The sequence below is a fragment of the Marmota flaviventris genome, chromosome 1 (assembly GCF_047511675.1).
Source record: "Marmota flaviventris isolate mMarFla1 chromosome 1, mMarFla1.hap1, whole genome shotgun sequence".
In the NCBI taxonomy this organism is placed as follows: domain Eukaryota; kingdom Metazoa; phylum Chordata; class Mammalia; order Rodentia; family Sciuridae; genus Marmota; species Marmota flaviventris.
The window spans coordinates 218,619,281-218,638,054 of NC_092498.1; the positions used below are offsets into that span (position 1 = coordinate 218,619,281).

The 18,774-nt window shown below is 63.4% G+C and overlaps 2 protein-coding genes across 3 annotated transcripts; one reads left to right on the plus strand and one right to left on the minus strand.

Annotated features, from left to right (window-relative positions):
- Positions 1-7,299: 7,299 nt before the first annotated feature.
- Mfsd12 (major facilitator superfamily domain containing 12) lies at positions 7,300-14,896 on the plus strand. Of its 2 annotated transcripts, none has more exons than XM_027952595.2 (10): positions 7,300-7,719; positions 10,825-11,035; positions 12,207-12,351; positions 12,425-12,604; positions 12,757-12,849; positions 12,934-13,026; positions 13,255-13,425; positions 13,501-13,590; positions 14,282-14,412; positions 14,506-14,896. In XM_027952595.2, exons 1-10 carry the CDS (start codon positions 7,422-7,424, stop codon positions 14,879-14,881), a joined length of 1,788 nt encoding a protein of 595 aa, XP_027808396.2. In that variant the 5' UTR covers positions 7,300-7,421; the 3' UTR covers positions 14,882-14,896. The 2 variants fall into 2 exon arrangements, with proteins under 2 accessions (XP_027808396.2, XP_027808397.2); XM_027952596.2 differs by having other exon boundaries at positions 7,317-7,719; positions 13,496-13,590; positions 14,506-14,611.
- Tektip1 (tektin bundle interacting protein 1) lies at positions 14,891-16,965 on the minus strand. Its single transcript, XM_027952602.3, has 4 exons — positions 16,883-16,965; positions 15,498-15,736; positions 15,301-15,426; positions 14,891-15,224 (listed from the first exon to the last, which is right to left on the minus strand). The coding sequence occupies exons 1-4, from the start codon at positions 16,963-16,965 to the stop codon at positions 15,052-15,054; spliced, it is 621 nt and encodes a 206-aa protein (XP_027808403.2). The 3' UTR covers positions 14,891-15,051.
- Between the last annotated feature and the right edge of the window lie 1,809 nt (positions 16,966-18,774).

The following is an 18,774-nucleotide window of genomic DNA, read 5'->3' on the forward strand; positions in this document are numbered from 1 at the left end:
TGAGAGCATTTGGAAACGGATAGTGGGGAAGAAAGACCACAGGGATCTTGCGAATGTGGTGGACAGGTAAGGTACCCCCAACACACTCCTCTCCTTTCCCTCCCTGGCTCCACGCCCCCTGCTGTTTCCCAAATCCATCTCATTCTTTTCCATTTGCTGGGCCTTTGCTGTTTCTTACTCCTGGAAAACTCTTGCCCCAATACCTTCCTGCCTCTCTCCTGGACCTCTTTTAGGTATTTGCCCAAATGTTGCCTGTTCAGCAAGGGTTTCCCAGGCTTGTGGTCCATCTCTTTCCCCCCACTCCCACATGCCCCTGTGAAGCAGGATAGAATTAAAAAAAAAAAAAATGTATATATATATGAAGGAGACATAAAGTAAAGAAAGAGGGGCACTTAACCACTGAGCCCCATCCCCAGCCCTATTTTGTATTTAGAGATAGGGTCTCACTGAGTTGCACAGGGCCTTGCTTTTGCAGAGGCTGGCTTTGAACTTGTGATCTTCCTGCCTCAGCCTTCAGAGCTGCTGGGATGACAGGTGTGTGCCACTGCGCCCCACCAAGAAAATATAATTTTGATTTAAATTTCTTTATACCAGGTCTGTCACTCCCCAAGCCAGTCTCTCCCAGGCCTGCCACTCTCAAGTTTCTGGAAACCTGTAAATATTAAAGTTACTGTAACTTCACCAGCTTATGAAAATCACCTTGTACACTGTTAGCCTACCAGTAGATTAAGAGAGATGTGACATTTAGAAATTTTTTTTTAGTTGTTGATAGACCTCTTTTTATTCACTTATTTATATGTGGTGCTGAGAATCAAACCCAGAGCCTCACACATGTCAGACAAGCACTCTACTACTAAGCCACAATCCCAGCCCAGAAATGACATTTAAGAAACCTATAACCTAGGGGACTTTCCAGTGTTGTCTACGATGAGATCAAGGAGACCACGGCAGTCTAAAGATCCTCGGAACCGGGGCTGGGGTTGTGGCTCAGCGGTAGAGCGCTCACGTAGCACGTGCAAGGCCCTGGGTTCGATCCTCAGCACCATATAAAAATAAATAAAATAAAGGTATTGTGTCCAACTACAACTAAAAAAAAAAAAAAAAATCCTCAGAACCACCCTGTCAATCCCACAGAGCTTCCAGGCCACCTTCCCCAAGTTTCCTCTAAAGGAAGAGCCCAAGAACCTCAAAAGAGTCTCTTGCTCTGGCACAGCCCACAGGGCATCCCCTGGCTTCCGAGTCAATCTCTGGGTCCATGGACATGAGCTGAAATTCCCCCCCCCCGGCTGGTCAAGGACCCCACTTGTCCTGAGCCCCCCATCTTTGGGAATTGCTCATGACCCCCTTCCTGTGACATCTCTCCACATTGATGTTTCCTGTCTGTGACCTGGCACTGCCCCTAATAGGTGCTTAGTGTGCATTGCTGAATAAATGCATGGAGGGATCCTGTACGTGGCTCGCAGACAGGGCAGCCAACGTAAAAACCAGCAGGCAATTCCTGAAAGGGTGAAGTAAAGGTGGAGTTACCATTGGATTCCACCCCGCGTCCCGCTCCTGGGAAAACAGGCGTTCCAAACACACACGTCAAAGGCACGCTCGGGATGGGGAGGCAGCTGGGCAGACTGCTTGCCTAGACCGTGGCCTCCATTCCACCCCAGCACCAAAGCAAAGACCAGAGTGTCCCAGGAGGTCAGCAGTACTGTGGCTCAGAAGCCCCAGAAAGTGAGAGCATGAATTATTTGACGATGAATGAATCAGTGACGTGTCCATGTCCACACAGAGAATATTATTGGTCATGAAAACGGAGGAAGGCCGGTGTGATGACACACGCCTGTCAACCCAGCTACTGGGGAGGCTGAGGAAGGAGGACGGCAAGTTCAAGGCCAGTCTGGGCAAATCGGTGAGACTCTGTCTCAAAATAAAATAAAAAGGGCTGGGATGTAGCTCAGTGGTCTAGCGCCCCTGGGTTCAATCCCCAGCACTACAGGGAAAGAAAGAGTGAAGACCGATTCCCGCTGTGCAGGACGGACAGGGACCGCCTGGTCAGGGGGACAGCAGGAGCGAGCCTCACGGTGTGCAGCTGCATTGGCGGGAAACGTCAGGAGTATCCAGAGACAGGGACGGGATTCGTGGGTGGAGGGTCGGGGAGGGGACAGGGTACTGCTCAAGAGGACAGGGCTTCTTTGGGGGATGATGGAATGTTCTAAAATCCTACTGTGACGGAGGTTGCAGACGCCCTGAGACCCGCAGGGGGTTCGCTGTCCCGGGGTTCGGGCCTGGGAGCGCTGCTCGTCCAGCCTGGTTCTCTAAGATGAGCCCAGGGCGGAGAAGAGCTCGCCCTGGAACCTGGACGGACCCGGATTCCAGACGGCTCCTTGCTCAATCGCCCGGGGACCTCCCGCGCCAGCCCCTCCGGCCCCGCCTCTTTGACTTGATTGACCAGGCTGGCGTCGGCAGAGGAACCGCCTTCCAGCTCCCCGCGCACCGTACACCGTTTTTCAGGGGTTTCCTGCCCATCCAAAGGAGGTGAGGGGCGCGGCGTCTGCAGCCTGTAACCCCGGCGCAGGGCCTGAGGCCGGAGGGCACCGAGTTCAAGGCCAGCCTCGGCCACCTAGTGAGGCCCTGTCTCAAGGGCTCGACCGATCTCCAGTACCAAAAAAAAGAAGGAGCGGGCACTGCGTTGGGGACAGATGCTAGACAAGCACAGCCACGGAGCTGCACCCCGCCCGAGTCTACTTTCCTTAGCAACATGCGATCCTGGGGGCCCCAGCTCTTAGGATAGTGTCTAAGGGCGCCCCATTCTGTGTCATTTCCCTTCATTCCTTTAATGAATCACCTGGGAATGTGGATCGTTTGGAGCCAGGAAGAGCAAACCGACGTGGAGTCCTAGGGTCATGAGCCCCATCAGAGGAGGTTCAGCCGACATCTTGGTTTTTAATTAAGTTTTAGTGTGCAAATAGTGCACAAGGCTCTCACTTCTGGAGCGGAAGCAGCCAGCTGTCCGCGTCTGTGCCTGGAGGCAGCTCCTTAGTTCCCTTAAGCAGCTTTTCCCAGTGGGGAGAGCGCGGGTGGACAGTGGTGACACCAGCGGTACCCATCTTCACGGGACATGCCCTGTGTGCGTCCTAATTTCCTTTTTTTTTTTTTTTTTTGGTACCGGGAATTGAACTCAGAGGCCTAATTTCCTTTTTTATGAGGACATCAGTCACATTGGATCAGGTCCCACCCTCATGACCTCATCGTAACTAATTCCATCTGCATGGACCCTATTTCCAAATAAGGTCACTCCCCGAGGTTCCAAGGCTAGGACAGCAGCCTCTGTCTTGAGCGGGCTGCTGCTCGGCCTTGCCTTTAGGTATCTGGCTGACTTGATGCCACCGCAGGCCCCATCTGCCCCTGCTGGACTCTTCCATGACCTCTAAGAGAGCCCGGGGCTGTGCCTGTCATCCGCCCCCCCCCCCCCCCCCCGCGGCAGGAACATGTGACTCCCAGGCCATGCGACTCCCAGGCCAGCGCGAGCAGCTTAAGGAGGCCCCATCTCAAAACAGAACGCGCTGGGTGATGCTCGGTGGCAGCGCCCCCGGGGTCCAGCCCCAATGCCACAGGATAAAGGCCAAAGCCTTTCTTCTGAAGAGCCTCTGTGTGTCACAGGCCATCCCTCCCTCCCTCCCTCCCTCCCCCGGCCGCCCAAGGAGGCTCAGGTGCCTGCCACCCTGCGCTGTGTCAGTGGGTGACCATCATGATCATTCCCTGTGACTTGCCACAGCAGCCCGGGCTTGGGTGTGCCTCTTGACCTTGCCCTTTTGAGTCTTCCCCTGGAAAAGCTGTCCAGAGACTCAAAGGGGCAAGGTCAAGAGGCACAGGAAGCTGGGTGGTAGGTCTCCCCTTTCATTATTTACGGATTCCTTTCAGCACCGGGACCGCGGCTCTCTGCCTGCTCTCTGCCTCCACCGCGCCACACTCAGCCCTGCTCATTTGTCACCGTGAGGTCTAACTTCTCTACTATGCAAGAAGAGCCGGGGTTCAGTGGCTTTCCCACGGTATGGATACCCCAGTCCCCCCAGGCCCTTTAACAGAGCAAGTTTCACACAGGTTGTGGCTTCAGCAGCTGGTGGTGTTCTGAGAAGGCAAACGAGGACCCACAGGAACACCTGTCAGAAACAGTACCTGGCCCTGCAGTGCACAGTCTCTGGGGACAGGGGTCTCCGCTCAGGGATTCCGTGGGGTGACGCTGAGCCCCTCTCTGTAGTTGGGTGATTGGCTGAAACCAGGGCCCAGTTTCCCCTCTGTCAAGTGCAGTAGCAGCTGGTGCACTGCCCAAAGCTGTGGGGAGACGCCATTCCCGCACAGCGCCACCGCAGAGGGCCACCCGCCTGCCGTCCAGGAGGAAGCCCTGGCCAGGGTGCAGCTCAAGGCAGAGTGCTTGCCTAACACACGCAGGCCTGGGTCCTATCCCCAGCCCGGCCGAAAAAATAAGCTGGGCACAGTGGCTCTCGGCTGTCATCTAGCCACTCAGAGGTTGAGGAGCATCGCAAGTTCAAGGCCAGCCTGGGCAACACAGAGATCCTGCCTCAGGTCAGTGCTGAGGCTGGGCAGCTGCGCGCTGGGGACGAGGAAGTTCCCCCAGCCCCAGTGCCGCATCTGCCTCGAATCCTGGAGAGTGAGGCAGAGGCCTGGTGGGCTGCTGCAGGCCACTCGCCTTTGATCTTGGCCTGGCCGTGCCCCCCCACAACCACCCTCAGAGCTAAGAAGTTTCTGTGGCATCTCCTCGGGAGCCCCTTCTCCCCCATCATGGGCTGGGTCAGACAGGATCAAAGCAACCCCCCCACACCTTGAGGCTGGACCGGGGCCACCAGGACATCTGATCACCAGCCAGGGGAGGGGTGAAGCAGGGCTGGCGTCAGGGGTGGCTGGGACGCTCTGGGGACATCAAAGGCTGCCAGGATCTCTCCTAACCCCAGGCCTTTCTGTTAGACGGCTGTCCTCCCTCCAGGGGCCGGTTTGGTTTTTATCTCTCCTTCCTGGCACTCCTCCTCCTAGACAGGGTCTTCTCTGATCTTTACCCCCAATCTGACCCCCTTCTTTGGGGCACGTGTCCCCTCCACTGGTTTCAAAAGTTTAAAATAAACTGTCCCCAGCAATTGCCTTTTTCATCTGACGCTCTCCCTGCTTCCCTGGCTGGGGATCAGATATCCTGGTGGCCCCGGTCCAGCCTCAGGGTGGGGTGAGGGTGTCAGCCAGAGAGGGGTCCCCACTGTCTGACCAGGTGCTCTCCCAGCCCTTCTCCGGCTCCCAGTGACCTGACCTTCTTGGGAGGCTGAATGGAAGAGTCTGGGTCAAGGCCGAGCTGGCTCCTGCTGTCCTCGCCCAGTTAGGGCCAGGAAATATCAGCTGGCCCTCAACCAACCCAGGCACCACATGCCCCCTGCTGAATCTGCCCCCAGACGCTTCTGGGCTTGCCGCTGGGCTCCCGAAGGAGCCGAGAACACTGGCCTCCGGCTAGGCACACACTCTCAGGTGACCCTCCCCTACTGGTGAGCAGGTCACTCAGAGGCCCTGGAGGCCCCCCAGAGCAGAGCATGGACCCAGGTCTGCCTCTTGTCAGGGGCACCCCTCCTGCAAGCAACTTGGGTTTCTGCCTTGGTGTTCACATCCGTAAAGTGGGTACAAAGTGTCCAATCTCCTGCATGTTGGGAGGTGAAGGGAAACAAATGAGTGAAAAGCTGAGGTTCTGTCCAGAGGGCGGTGGCTCTGCTGGGGAGGGAAGAGCTCTGCTATCTCCTATCCCTTCATCTCCCAGGAGGCCATCACTCAGGTCTCCTCCCGGGCTGTCTCTCCCGAGCCTCCTCCGCTCCTCCCACCCATCCTCAGCCTCCTGATAATAAGAGTGGGTGAGGTCTACCTGCATTGGTGTGGCGGTCATTGGTGTAGGGTGGGGTGGCCCTGGCCTGCCCGCCTGGGCCTCTGGTTCAGAAACCAGGCGTCCCTGTTGCTCAACCTCTGCCCGCATTTCTGGCCCTCTGTCTACAACCCCCCCCTTCACTCATCCCACTGACTTTTTTTCTTTTCTGTTCTTTTCTCTCGTGCTGAGAACGGACCCCCAGGACCTCTCCCACACTAGGCGAGCACTCCCCCACTGGGCCATACCTCAAGCCAGGCTAGGCATCCTGGGGACAAGGCAGTGAACAAGACTGCTACAGGGGGAAGTCGGATGGGGAAGAAAGAAAAGAAATCAGTGGAATGAATGAGTGAGCAGTGGGAATCGTCGGCAGAGGGCCAGAAATGCGGGCAGAGGTTGAGCAACAGGGACTCCCGCTTCTGAACCAGAGGCCCAGGAGGCCAGGCTGCGCACAGCCTCCACCCTACACGAATGGCAGACTGGCTGGGGAGGTGGGGAGAGGGCAGCACGCCCAGAGCACGGGGCTTCCAGATACCAGTATGACACCCACGGTACCCATTCTAGAGCTGGAAGACAGGGCCTTGCGCAGTTAGGGCTGGACTTAGGACTCTGACTCCATTTAAAATTTTAAATACCGCGGAAGGAGGCCTGGGGGTAGAGGGAACGCACCCAGCCCTCGGGGGACTGGCAATCTCTGGCGTCCAGTGACGCGTGCCTGGAAGGGCCGGCGGAGGGGAGGCAGTGGGCCCCAGGCCCCTGTCTCCTCCCTAGAGCCCCGGGCTCCTCTCCGGGACCGCCTCCCGCCGGCTCCTAAAGTGGGAGTGAGACCGGCCTCCGCCACGTGGGGCGCTTGGCACCGTCAGCGTTCATTAAATGCCAGCTGGTGTTGTAAAGATGAGCCCCATTATTATCCGTAATGACTAATTAATTAGTGCTAATAATTCTCCGCGTCCCATTGGGCCTCTCGGGCCAGGAAGTCACCCTGCCCAGAGGCGGGCTCAGCCTCCATCCCACCCTCACTTCCCCGGCGACATTAGCCTCGTGAAGCTGCGGGCGGGCGGGGGTGGCCGGACCTCGAGGCATGAGTCTGGGTGGGCGGAAGGGCTGCGGGCTTCTCAGATTTACCCCCAACGAACCACAGTCCAGCTTCTCCCTCACCCCGAGGCTCCCTGCCAGGCGCTAGGACCGCGAGGGCGTCCGGTGCGGAGGCCGTGCTGAACCCAGGGCCACGCCTCCTCCTTGGTTATTGGCTGTCGGGCCCGGCGCGCGGTTCCCATTGGTGGAGGCGGCCGCCGCTCCCGGGATTTCCCCGCCGCCGCCCCGCCCCGCCCCGCCCGGGTCGCCAGCTCCCGGCGCTCGGCTGGGCTCCGCAGACGCGCTCTCCCGCGGCGCCGAGGGAGCGTGGCCTGTCCTCGCGCGGAGGGAGCGGAGCGCGGCGCGGGGCCCGGGCGGGCCCGGACGGCCCCGCGATCCCCTCCGCGAGGCGCAGCCGACTCGGGGGGACGTCCCCAGCGTCCGCGCCATGGGCCCGGGGCCCCCTGCGGCCGGAGCGGGGGCGCCCCCGCGGCCACTGTCCCTGGCCGCGCGGCTGAGCTACGCCGTGGGCCACTTCCTCAACGACCTGTGCGCGTCCATGTGGTTCACCTACCTGCTGCTCTACCTGCACTCGGTGCGCGCCTACAGCTCGCGCGGCGCCGGCCTGCTGCTGCTGCTCGGCCAGGTGGCCGACGGGCTGTGCACGCCCCTGGTGGGCTACGAGGCCGACCGCGCCGCCGGCCGCTGCGCCCGCTACGGCCCGCGCAAGGCCTGGCACCTGGTCGGTAAGGCGCCCGCCCGCCCCGCCCGCCTCCCACCCCGGCGCGGGGCCGCCGCCACCCTGTGTGACAGTGCCCTGGGTGTCAGTGCTGAGACCCCCTCTGCCGGCCCCATGGCCTGAGCCTCCTCCATCTGTCTGTCCCATCACTCGGGAACGCTCTGTCTACCTGTGCCGAGTTTCCCCGCTCTGCTTTGCCTGGGCACCTGTCCCGTTGTCCAGGCGCTCCGGGTCTGGCTGTCCCTTGGACTGAGCCTCCTCCATCTGTCTGACCCAGAACCCCTCTGTCTGTGACATGCATTCCTCTCCTCTGTGATTCTGTTCCCTGACCTGAGACCCCCGATGTCCGCCCCATCGCTGCCTGTCCCTTGGACTGAGCCTCCTCCATCTGTCCCACTGCCCAGTACCCCTCTGGCTGCCTGACCCACGAGCTGATGAACTGCCTTGTGTCCCCTCTGCTTGCCTAAGGCCAGCCTTCCTCATCTGGCTTTCTTAGGCTCTGTCTGGCCTGCAGGGCCTGTCATATGACTTGGTGGGGCCCCAGGGAGCGTGTGCCCCCTCTCTGGGCCTGGTCTGACTGCCCAGCACCTCCCTGCCTGTCTGTCGTGTCCACCCTGGCCTCCCCGTCTCTCTGATCAGGGTGACCGTCCAGGAGAGCTCTGTCTGAGGAAGGTCAGGCTGTCTAGACTCCCTCTGTTTGTCTCCCCCTGAGCACCCTGTCCAGCCCTGCCCCATCTTCAGTGACCTGGTGTTTTAGAGGGGTGGGTGCTGCCCAGCTAGCCAGGAGCTGGGGGCTGGGTGGGCCTGGAGGGGCTAGGTCTGTGCCCGGTGTTTGTGCCGCCTCTGACCAGGGTTGGGGTCTGCAGTGTGGGTTGCTGAGGGGACCCCTGTGCCTGGCAGTGTTGCAGGACCAGAGGGCTCTGGTGAGGGGGACACTGCTCCTGCTGGCGCTGCGTGTTGCTGGTGCTCCTGATAAGGCGAGGCCTGCTGCCTGCGCCTCCTGAGATGAGCCCGAGGTGCCCTGTGGTTTGCCCTGGAGGCACTGCCAGCTTCAGCCTGGCCTTTTGGGCCTGCCAAGCATGGCAGAGTGGGCCAGGAGCCCCGCCCACTCCTGGGAATTCTAGGGGTGGGAAGGCAGGAGGGGTGGGCTGGTGTCCTTTGCCCTCGGGGCAGTGTTTGACTAGGTCCTGGTGACACTTTTTGCAAGATGCAGCAGATCTCTGGGTGGCCTGTGGGTGGCCTGCAGGTGGCTTGTGGGTGGCCCACATCGTTGTGGTCAGAGCCCCAGGGCCTGGATTTTCAGGTTTTGCCGAGGAGGGTGCCTGAGTTCTTCCTGGGTCACCTGAGACTGCAATAGGGAGGGGCAGGGGCCTCCCGGGACACAGTGACAGCAGAGTTGGCCCCTTCCCTGGGCTGATGTAGGGCTTGGGTGCAGGGCCCAGTGCAGCAGCTTGACTGGCTGCTGGGGAATTCACTGACCAGCCAGGGAGCCCACGTCTGGAGCAGGTGACAGGAGCAGGCTGGTTATCAGTGGCAGAGCCTGGAGCGAGGGCGTACCTGGGAGGCCCCTCTGTGGGTGCTGGACTGCGGGCTTGTGGGATGCAAAGCAGGCCTGGGGCGCTGCCTGCACCTTCCCCACTTCAGGGTCCGCACCTGGGGAGACCTATGCTGGGAGACCCCCATGTCGGAGAGGAAGCCAGCCAGCCCCTCTTGGTGCCTGACCAGGTGATGAGCCTAGGTCGCCCTGGCAACAGCGCCCACCTCTCCGTTTTCTGGGAGTGGGTCTGGACGGTGGAGACAGGCCCTTCCTTCCTCAACCAGCTCCTCAGGCTTTTCCTCAGGCCTGGAGGACCCTCAGAGCCAGACCTGAATCCTCCCATAGATAGGGCAGGTGGCGAGACTGGGCTTCAGAAAGCAGAGGGGACACTGGCCGTGGGGCTTTGAAGTTTGAGTAGGAGTTTGGTGCGGGGCTGGGGGCGCTGTGGAAAGGTGAGCACTGGCACGGCTCCGAGTGCTGTGGCAGGAGGAAGAGCAGGTCTCTTGCGTTGCACAGCTGACCCTGAGTGTCAGCTGTCATTACTTGAAGACACTTGCCTGTGCTCGCCCCGCCAGGCAGCCTGGGCCAGCAAGGGTTAACCCTGCTGGGCCCGCAGGAATCTCCCAGGCCTGAGGCACAGTCTCCAGACTGAAGTTCACTGCTCCCTGCCCCAGGGTGGCCTCCGGGAATCTGCCAGGTCCCCCTCCTAGGCACCAGTTCCACAGAAGTGGGTGGCTCTAGAGAGCAGCAGCGCAGTCTGGTTTCACTTCCCCCAGGCTGGGGGCTCCAGGGCTGGGAGGAGCAGTGGCTGGGGCCGGGAGCCCGCCTGGGTCTCCTGGTCTGGAAAGGGAGTGGGGCCCTCTGCCCTCTGGGCTCCAAGTGCAGGCCCGGGTTCTTAAAAACCAGTAAGTCCCATTCCTTTTTGCTGAGGTGGGACCTAGTGCCCCGGCTGCAGCCCAGACCTTTCTTATTGAGCAGGATCTCCCGAAGTCACCCAGGCTGGCCTTGATGATAGGACGGCCACCCCCTAGGCCACCCCGGTATTGTCGTTAACTCCTTGGAAGGACACTGGGGTGCAGGCTCTCTGCTAAGTGCCAGGGACACAGGAGGAATGGAGGCCTTCGGCCACCCACCCCCTGAAGCTCTGTGCGTTGGGGGATCAGACAAGGTCCCTGTCCAGGGCCAGGAGGGGCCTGCTGGTGATGGAGCTGGGCAGGGCCGGGCTTCTGCTGGGGACAGCTCTCCTGCCGTGTGGCCTCCCTCAGCTTGCACCAGCGTCCCGCCCCAGGACCGGGGGACATGGGCTGGCACGGGGCCCACTCCTGCCTCCCTGCTCTCCTGGCCGTCGAGGAGACCGGGCCCCGCACTCTCCGTCTGGACCTCAGGCCTGCGGCCTACGCTGACCCTCACCTGACCTGGTGGCTGCCTCACAGGGGACCCGTCTCCGCCTCAGCTCCCTCAGTAACAGGGGCCCGCCACAGGACTGGGGCTTCCACGTCCCCCTCGTCACACCTAGGGAGCCCCAGGCTGGTGTGGGGAGGACCCGAAAGTGACATCCCTTCTGCCTGTCCCCAGGCACCATCTGTGTCCTGCTGTCCTTCCCCTTCATCTTCAGCCCGTGCCTGGGCTGTGGGGCGGCCACCCCAGAGTGGGCCGCCCTCCTCTACTACGGGCCCTTCATTGTCACCTTCCAGTTCGGCTGGGCCGCCACGCAGATCGCCCACCTGAGCCTCATCCCCGAGCTGGTCACCAGCGACCATGAGAAGGTGGAGCTCACGGCCCTCAGGTACGCTCGGGTCAGGCGAGCCTCGAGCCAGAACCCGTGGCGGGTGCTCAGGGTTGGCGTGCCACACTGGCCACAGGGTGGCCCTGGCACTAGCACAGCTGGGCTGGGGGTCGTTGAGGTGGGGCTGGGGCTTTGTGCCAGGCTTGGGGTCCCCGACTGTGTGCGTGTCCCTGGTGGCAGTTGCTTTCCTACAACCCTAGTGCACATGGCCACCAGGGCATCTCTGATCTCGGGGGCTCTCAGCCCGCCTCCAAAGGGTCACCTGATTAGGCCAGGCCCACCCAAGGCCACCTTCCTAAGGACCAAATCACACCTGCAAGATCCCTTTATTCTGCTTCAGTGTGTCACCTACACTTGGGTAGGTGACGGTCCTGGATTTACAGTCCCCTCCTGGGCACTGAACAGAAGAGGAATCATGGGCCATTGTTGCCTCCCACATGGTACATTTAGTGCCTGGCTTACTTCCCACTAGCTACAGGCACCAGAAGATGCTATTCTGGAAGTGATAAGAGCATTTATTGAGTGCTTGCTGTGTGCCAGCTCTTTGGGAATTTGGGAGTCGGGACTGTTATGTCTCCCACAGTCCAGAGGAGGTGGGCCCAAAGCCAGGTTGTCCTGTTTTGCTGTACTGGGGACATAGCCAAGGCCTTATGCCCCCAGGCCAGGGCTGACCACTAAGCCGAACTTCTGTCCTGGGCCAGGGCTCGACCGGCATCTGCAGGCAGAGCCCACTGGGCACTGCCCTGGGCTCCTCCCAGGACCTCCCACTTCCCCGTTGTGGCCAATGCTAACGGCAGGCATTACCCAATGCCAGCATCCGCAGGGCCCCGCGGCAGGGCTGGGCCGAGCCACTCTGGGCCACTCAGTGTGGGGACGCAGGGACTCTGCAGGTGGCACGACACCACTTCAGCAAGGGAGACCCGTCACATCCAGGCGCCCTTCCAGCCTGGGCGCGCAGCCTGCAGCAGGAGGAGCCAAGGCTGGTCCCAGACCCTAGTCGTCGCCCTGCAGCTTTGGGGACAGAATTCGAGGGCCATCTTTAAGCACTTTGGTTTTCAGACTTGGTGGCGGCCTCCCCGTGCTGAGTGGTGCGCACGCGCACGGCAGCTGGGAGGCCGCGGCCAGGCGCGTCCCTGCGTGGTGCCCCCGCCTGAGGCCCCGCCCCCGCCAGGTACGCCTTCACCGTGGCGGCCAACATCACCGTCTTCGGCGCCGCCTGGCTGCTGCTGCACCTGCAGGGCTCCTCAAGCTCGGGGCCTGCCCAGGACGTCAGCGTGGGCGACCAGCTGGGGGTCCAGGACGTGCCAGTGTTCCGGGTGAGTGGGAGCAGGTGGCCACCCGAGTCTGCGGCCTGGAGAGCTGCCCCTGACCCTCCCGCTGCCTTCCTAGAACCTGTCCTTGATGGTGGTGGGCCTTGGTGCCGGCTTCTCGCTGCTTTTCCACCTGGGCACCCGGGAGGGGCGCCGCCCGCGGGGCGAGGAGCCCGATGAGCACAGCCCGCTGGTGGCCCCCCGCCCGCAGCCCCTGCTGCTCTGGAAGCACTGGCTCCGGGAACCCGCATTCTACCAGGTGGGTCTGGCCCCGCCCCCAGGCCCCGCCCCGGAGCAGATCGCCCCAGCCCCCCACCGCCCGCTGCAAACCCCTTCACCTCCGCGCTGCTGGCCTGGGTGCACAGGGGCCCTGGCTGAGCACTGGCTGTCCCTCTGCTAATCTGCCCACAGGTGGGTGTGCTGTACATGACCACGAGGCTCATTGTGAACCTGTCCCAGACCTACATGGCCATGTACCTCACTTACTCCCTCAATCTGCCCAAGGTGAGCAGGGTGGGCCGGAAGGGGTGGCCGGGGTGGCCCAGCCCCTCGAGCCACGTCTGAGCGCTGCTGCTGACTGCCCCGCAGAGGTTCATCGCGACCATTCCCCTGGTGATGTACCTCAGTGGATTCTTGTCCTCCTTCCTCATGAAGCCGGTCAACAAGTGCATCGGGAGGAACGTGAGTGGGCGGCCGCGGGCCCAGGGGTGCAGCTCAGGGCTCTGGCGCTGGGCTCCCTGCGCTTTGCCGGTTCCCGGGGCCTGTCCTGGCCTTAAGGACTGGAGTTTGGGGTGTAGATGGCCACGTGCTCGCAGCTGCTGGGTGGATGCTCCCCGGTGGCTTCAGCAGAGGGGCTGCTGGGGACGTTCGGTGGTGAGCGCGGGTGCCCAGCTGTGTGGCCTCCTGCAGCTGACCTACTTCGCCGGTCTCCTGGTGGTCCTGGTCTTCGCGGCCTGGGTGGCGCTGGTGGACACGCTGGGCATGGCTGTGTACGTGGCGGCGGTGCTGCTGGGCGCAGGCTGTGCCACCATCCTCGTCACCTCCCTGGCCATGACGGCAGACCTGATCGGCCCCCACACGGTAGGGCTGTGGCGTGGGCCGGGGAGGGGACGGAGCCGCTGACCTGGCGCTGACCTGTCCTGTCCCCCAGCACAGCGGGGCCTTCGTGTACGGGGCCATGAGCTTCTCAGACAAGGTCGCCAACGGGCTGGCAGTCATGGTGGTGCAGAGCCTGCACCCCTGCCCGTAAGTGTCCCCCGGGGCCTGAGGCCGTCCCTGCAGGGTTGAAGGGTCAGCTGGGGACCTGGGCCCTCCCCTGGGGACGGCCCACTGCAGACGTGGGAGGGCGGGGCCGGAGGGGAGGGAGGCCACTGAGGGGGCCCAGCATCGGGTTCCAGGGGCAGGTGACTCTTCAGGACCTAACTGAAGCCAGTCGTGGGTGTCAGTGAGCTGCACACGGAGTGGCATGGAGCTGGCCTGGGGAGGCTGGCCAGCAGGACAGAGGACCTGGAGGGGGTGGGGAGGCCTGGGCCAGGGATGAGGTGCCGCTGTGCCAAGGCCCTGGGGCAGGACTGAGACCCGTGTGTTGGAGGCAGAGTGAGGTGCTGTGGGCAGCAGGGGGGCAGCGGGAGGAGGAGGGAGGCCGAGGTGGGCGGCTCCTGCAGACCTTTGGGCTGAGAGAGGACTTGGGCCCCAGGGCTGTGGGCAGAGGCGGGGCCTGGGCCGGGGCTTACGGGCGCCCTCTGGTGGCTGCTGTGGGGAGGACAGGCTGCGAGTGAGGGTGGAGCTGACACCAGGTGGAGGTCCAGGAGGGGAGAAGTGTCCAGATTCGGGGTGACCAAGAAGGCCCAGCCCTGGTCACTCTGAGGTGTGCTTGTGGCTGGAGGTGAGGGCACCCCGGCTGGGCTTCAGGTGTCCCCGCCCTCTGCCCTCCCAGCTCGGAACTCTGCTGTCGGTCCTGCGTGGGCTTCTACCACTGGGTGATGGTGGCCGTGACCGGCGGTGTGGGCGTGGTGGCCACCCTGGCCCTGTGCAGCCTGGTCGTGTGGCCCATCCACCTTCGGAGCCGTGAGTCACCTCCTTCTCTCCTCCACCCAGGGGGGGCCGGCCGGGCCTGGGACAGGCCCTCCTCCTAACGCCACCCTCACCCCACCCTTCCAGGGGACCCTGGAGACCGACCCTGACCGCCTCGGCTGCCTGCGCTGCACACACCTGGTGCCCAGGCCTCAGGAAGCCCCGCGGCGCTGACCGGGTGACCCTGCCGGCTCAGCCCCACGGGGTGGGCACACCTGGTGGTCCCGACACCCCGAGGCCTGGGGCCCACAGGGGGAGAGCCGTGTGCGCCTCGCTCTGTCCCGGGAGCCTCCGCGCCGGCGTCGCACCCCGATCCTGCCAGGAGACCAGCCTGGGCCGTGGCACGGCCGCTGTGGGGCCACAGGGCTGCCAGGGGCTGGGGACCCGCTGGGGCCTGAATAAAGACCTTGCACTGGGTGCCACTCTTCTTCTCCTGGGGACGGATGGGGACTTGGGGAGCTAATGTGGGCGGGCAGCTGTGTGCCGTCCCTGGTGTGCCAGGCCTCTGGTCACCTGCACCCTGGCCAGCAGTGCGGCCCCTGGCTGGGCAGACCCAGCTGGGGAGAAGCTGAAGGGTGGAGGGTCCCCCGCGCGGTGGCCAGAGAGGCCATGGCATGGGCAGAACGAACTTTATCAGAAGGTGGGTGTGTAGGTGGACGGCTGGTCAGTGGCGGGGCAGTAGGGATCCAGGTCCCAGAGGCGGTAGTTCTGGGTGGTGTAGCGCGGGCGCTGGGGCACCGACAGGTAGGGCACGTAGTCGGCCGCGTGGGAGTGCGGCTCCGCCTTATATCGGCTCCTGTTGACCACTGCAGGCAGGGACCCGGGTCAGCGGGTGTCCCCAGCACCCCGCCCCCGCTGCCAGGGTCCCGGCCGCCCGCTCACCGTACTCCTTGACCCGGAGGGGCCGGTCCCTCCACAGCGCGTTGCCCCAGCGCGTGCTGGAGCCGCGGTACTGCGCGGGCATGGTGGGGTCGTGCCAGGCCGTCTCCCGCAGGCGCTGGGTGTAGGCTGCAGGGACAGGAGGTCACTTGCGCCCGCCCACGGGCACCCTGCCGTCGGGGCTGGGCAAGGGCACTCACCTGGGGGCAGGCCCCGCTCCCGGTGGTTGTGGCATCGGTGCCATCGGGAGTAGGCCTCGCGGTGCGGGCTGTCGGGGTCCCGGGGCAGGGTGTACCAGGCTTCCCGGGGCTCCCAGCTGGTCAGGCCCGGGTACCACGCCTGGCCCGCTGCGTCGTGTCCCATGGGCGAGTACTTCCAGCGCGTGGCCTGCTTGATAGCCGGTGTCCAGTGGGGCCCCTCCAGGGACTCATAGTCATCGCTGAGGACGGGAGCAGAGCCTCAGCCTTCCTGCCGCTGGGCAGGCCTCCTGCGGCCCCAGTGGCCAGGGCCGCAGGAGACCCTCACCCGACCTTTCACCTGGAGCCTTTCTGGCCTGGCGGGTGGGGGAGTGTCCAGCTGGAGCCCCTCCCAGGTTCTCTAGCTGCTAGGACCCTTGGGTCTCCTCCTCCAGGAAGCCCTGGCCTGGAGGTGCTCAGGCTGGGTGAAGGAGGGTGGGGCTGGGGGCATGGCCCAGGGAGGACACGATGGCCCCAGGCTGGGTAGGTGATGCAGAGGAGGCCGCTGCACCTGTCCTGGGCTTCCTGAGAGGCTGCATGCAGCACATGCAAAGGCCCTGGGGCAGCAGGCAGTGGGTAAAGGCACAGATCAAGAGACAGAATCTGCAGTACCAACAGGAAGTGGAGATGTGCTACTCATGTCCCAAACCACACTTCACTAAGGTCATTCGGACTAAAAATAGGGGCCAGGCAGCAGTCCAGTGGTCAGTGCTGCCCAGCATGAGGCCTTGGTTCATCCAGGCACTGAAGGAGAAGGGTGTGATGGCAGGCCCTCGCCGTCCCCGTCCCTGGCAGCGTCCTCCCCTCGTGTGGCAAGCAGGTTTGGGGCGGGGGAGACCCACATTGTCCTGCCCTCTTTCTGAACTCATTTCTCCCCTTGGAGGAGGGCCCCAAGCTCCTTCCTGCCCATCCTTTTGCACAGCTGCGTGCTTTTCCCTCCGCCCATCACGGGGCCTCTCAGCAGAAGCTGCCCTGGGTGAGGGGCGGCCCTAGTCTGGAAAGAGGCTCTGCCCAGGGTGACCCCGTGACAATGAGGGCGCTGCCAGCTGGGCCTACTCTGGTGCCCTGTCCTTTTAAAGAAGAGTTTGGACACGGGCAGGGAGACGGCACGCGGTGGCCAGGGCCACCGGGAGCTGCGGAGAGGGGGTCGGCCCCAGGCCTCCTGAGGGGCCCCGCCCCCGGACCTGACCTGGAGTGGCCCCGGGTTTGCTTCTGGCAGTGACCCCAGGTGAGGCTCCCCGCGCCCCAGCCCCATAGCTGGAGAGGGGTGTCACCAGCATAGCAAATGACACTGAGCTGGGGACAGAAGGAAAAGGCCAGGCAGCGTCTGGGGCCGGGACAGTGCTCACCTGTCCAGGGAAGCGGGGAAGTCGGTTTCAAGGGTGCCCAGGGCGACACAGGGCCGGGCAGCCTCCCGCCTCAGGGTCTGCATGTCTGCCTCTGTGTCCCACAGGCTCCTGCCAGGAAGGCCCCTGGGGCCATTGTTGACAGCAACAAAGGCCACCTGGCTACGGGGTGGGGCTGGCCCTGGCCCCGCCCTGGCCCTCCTCCCTGCCCCGCTGTGGGGAGCCCTCCAGTGCCCCCCAGCTGGTGTGTCCTAGCCTGGGGGGCCCAGGCCCTGGGCTGCCCCCTCTCGGCTGCTTGCCGCCCTGTCCTCCTACATCCGGGGCAGGAGCGCAGGACCTGTGTGCTCAGGGGTCGGGGTGGACCCAGTGTCCATGGGGGATGAAGGGACACACAGCACCGTCCACACACAGGCTGGAATGTCCCTTGGTAGCGGGCAGGAGCGAGGGGACAGCTGCAGTGTCGTTGGACCTGAGAGCCACAGATGCCCAGGACACACCTGGGATGGGGGTCAGAGGTGGACCTGGACCCAGTGCCGGGCTGGGAGGGGAAGACCACTCGGGGACACAGGGGCCTGCAGTGACGGAATGTTCTGGAGCTGGCGTGGAGGCCTTAAGACCGCCGAGGCCACTGGCTGGTTCATTTTATCCGGGTACTTTGTGTTTATTGACCGTGATCGAAAGCGCGGACAGAACCCAGCAAACGTGCAGACTCTGCCCACCTGGACGGGTCCCCAACAGTGGCCACTGCCCCTGCCCATCCCGGGGCTCCCCTGAGCCCAGGGCCTTTGCACAGGCTTCCTGCTGCAGCCTGGCCCCCTTCACAGCCAGGTGTGTTCCCAGCTCCCCACGCAGTGCCCTTGGCCACAGCCTCTGTCCCCATCTGTGGGACAACTGCACAGAGGCCTCCTAGTGACCCCGATCAACCTGAACTCGCCCACTGGATGCAGCTTGAGAGGCTCTGGATTCTGATCAGGTGGCCAGGCCCCTGGCCAGCCCCCACAAGAGGACCCTGCTCCTGCCTCCCCTGGCCTCCCCAGCTGGCCCTGGCCTCCCTGCGGGGGCCTCTGCTCCCTCCTGGACCCGCTGGTCTTTCCCCTCCAATGCGGCAGCCTGTTGGACCAGGAGACGCTCTGGACGCTCCTGCCCTGTGTCCCCCACTGATAGCCTCTGGCTGGCCTGGCCTCACGCCCTTCTCCCCATCCTTCCTGCCCCTCTGGCCCCTCCACCTGGCACCTGCTGCCAAACGAGCCCAGCTCCGGGCCTCCTGTCCTGCCCTCCCCTCCCCGATGGCAGCAGCCCATCGCGGGGTGACCCCAGACCCAGGGTGTGCACCTGGCCCTGGCCCCACAGGACTGTGACTGTGGCTTGTCCTTGGCAGGAGGTGCTGGACCCAGTGACCCTCGTGTCCCCCAAGTGGGCCAACAGAAGGTGCCCCTGGCTCCAGGCAGGAACACAGATGCCCAGCTGGGCCTCCCCCACACAAACCCCCAGGTGATAGGAGGACAGTGGCCTGCTGATGACCCCTCCCACAGGACCCACCGCCCACGCCTGAGTCCCCCAGGTAGCAGGCCACTGCCTGGGCTCTGGAGGTCCCGCGGCACCCGCTCCAGGCTGGGAGCAGGCGGCGGTGGGGGTGGGGGGTTTTCTTATTATTAAAAACAGTCAAAACCGAGACGGCGACCCTGGGGAGGCAGGCCCAGTGGACCCAGCGCTGGCCCTGCAGGGCGGAGCCTGGCCCCGGCACAGGGGGCCTCCCGTCCACCCCCCAGCCGGGCTGCTGACAGAACACAGAAGACGGATGCAGAGTCACAAATACATATATACACATGCACACGGCCAGCGGCCACCGCGCAGGGAGCGCACCCAGCCCGCGCAGCCTCCCTGGCTGCGCCAGG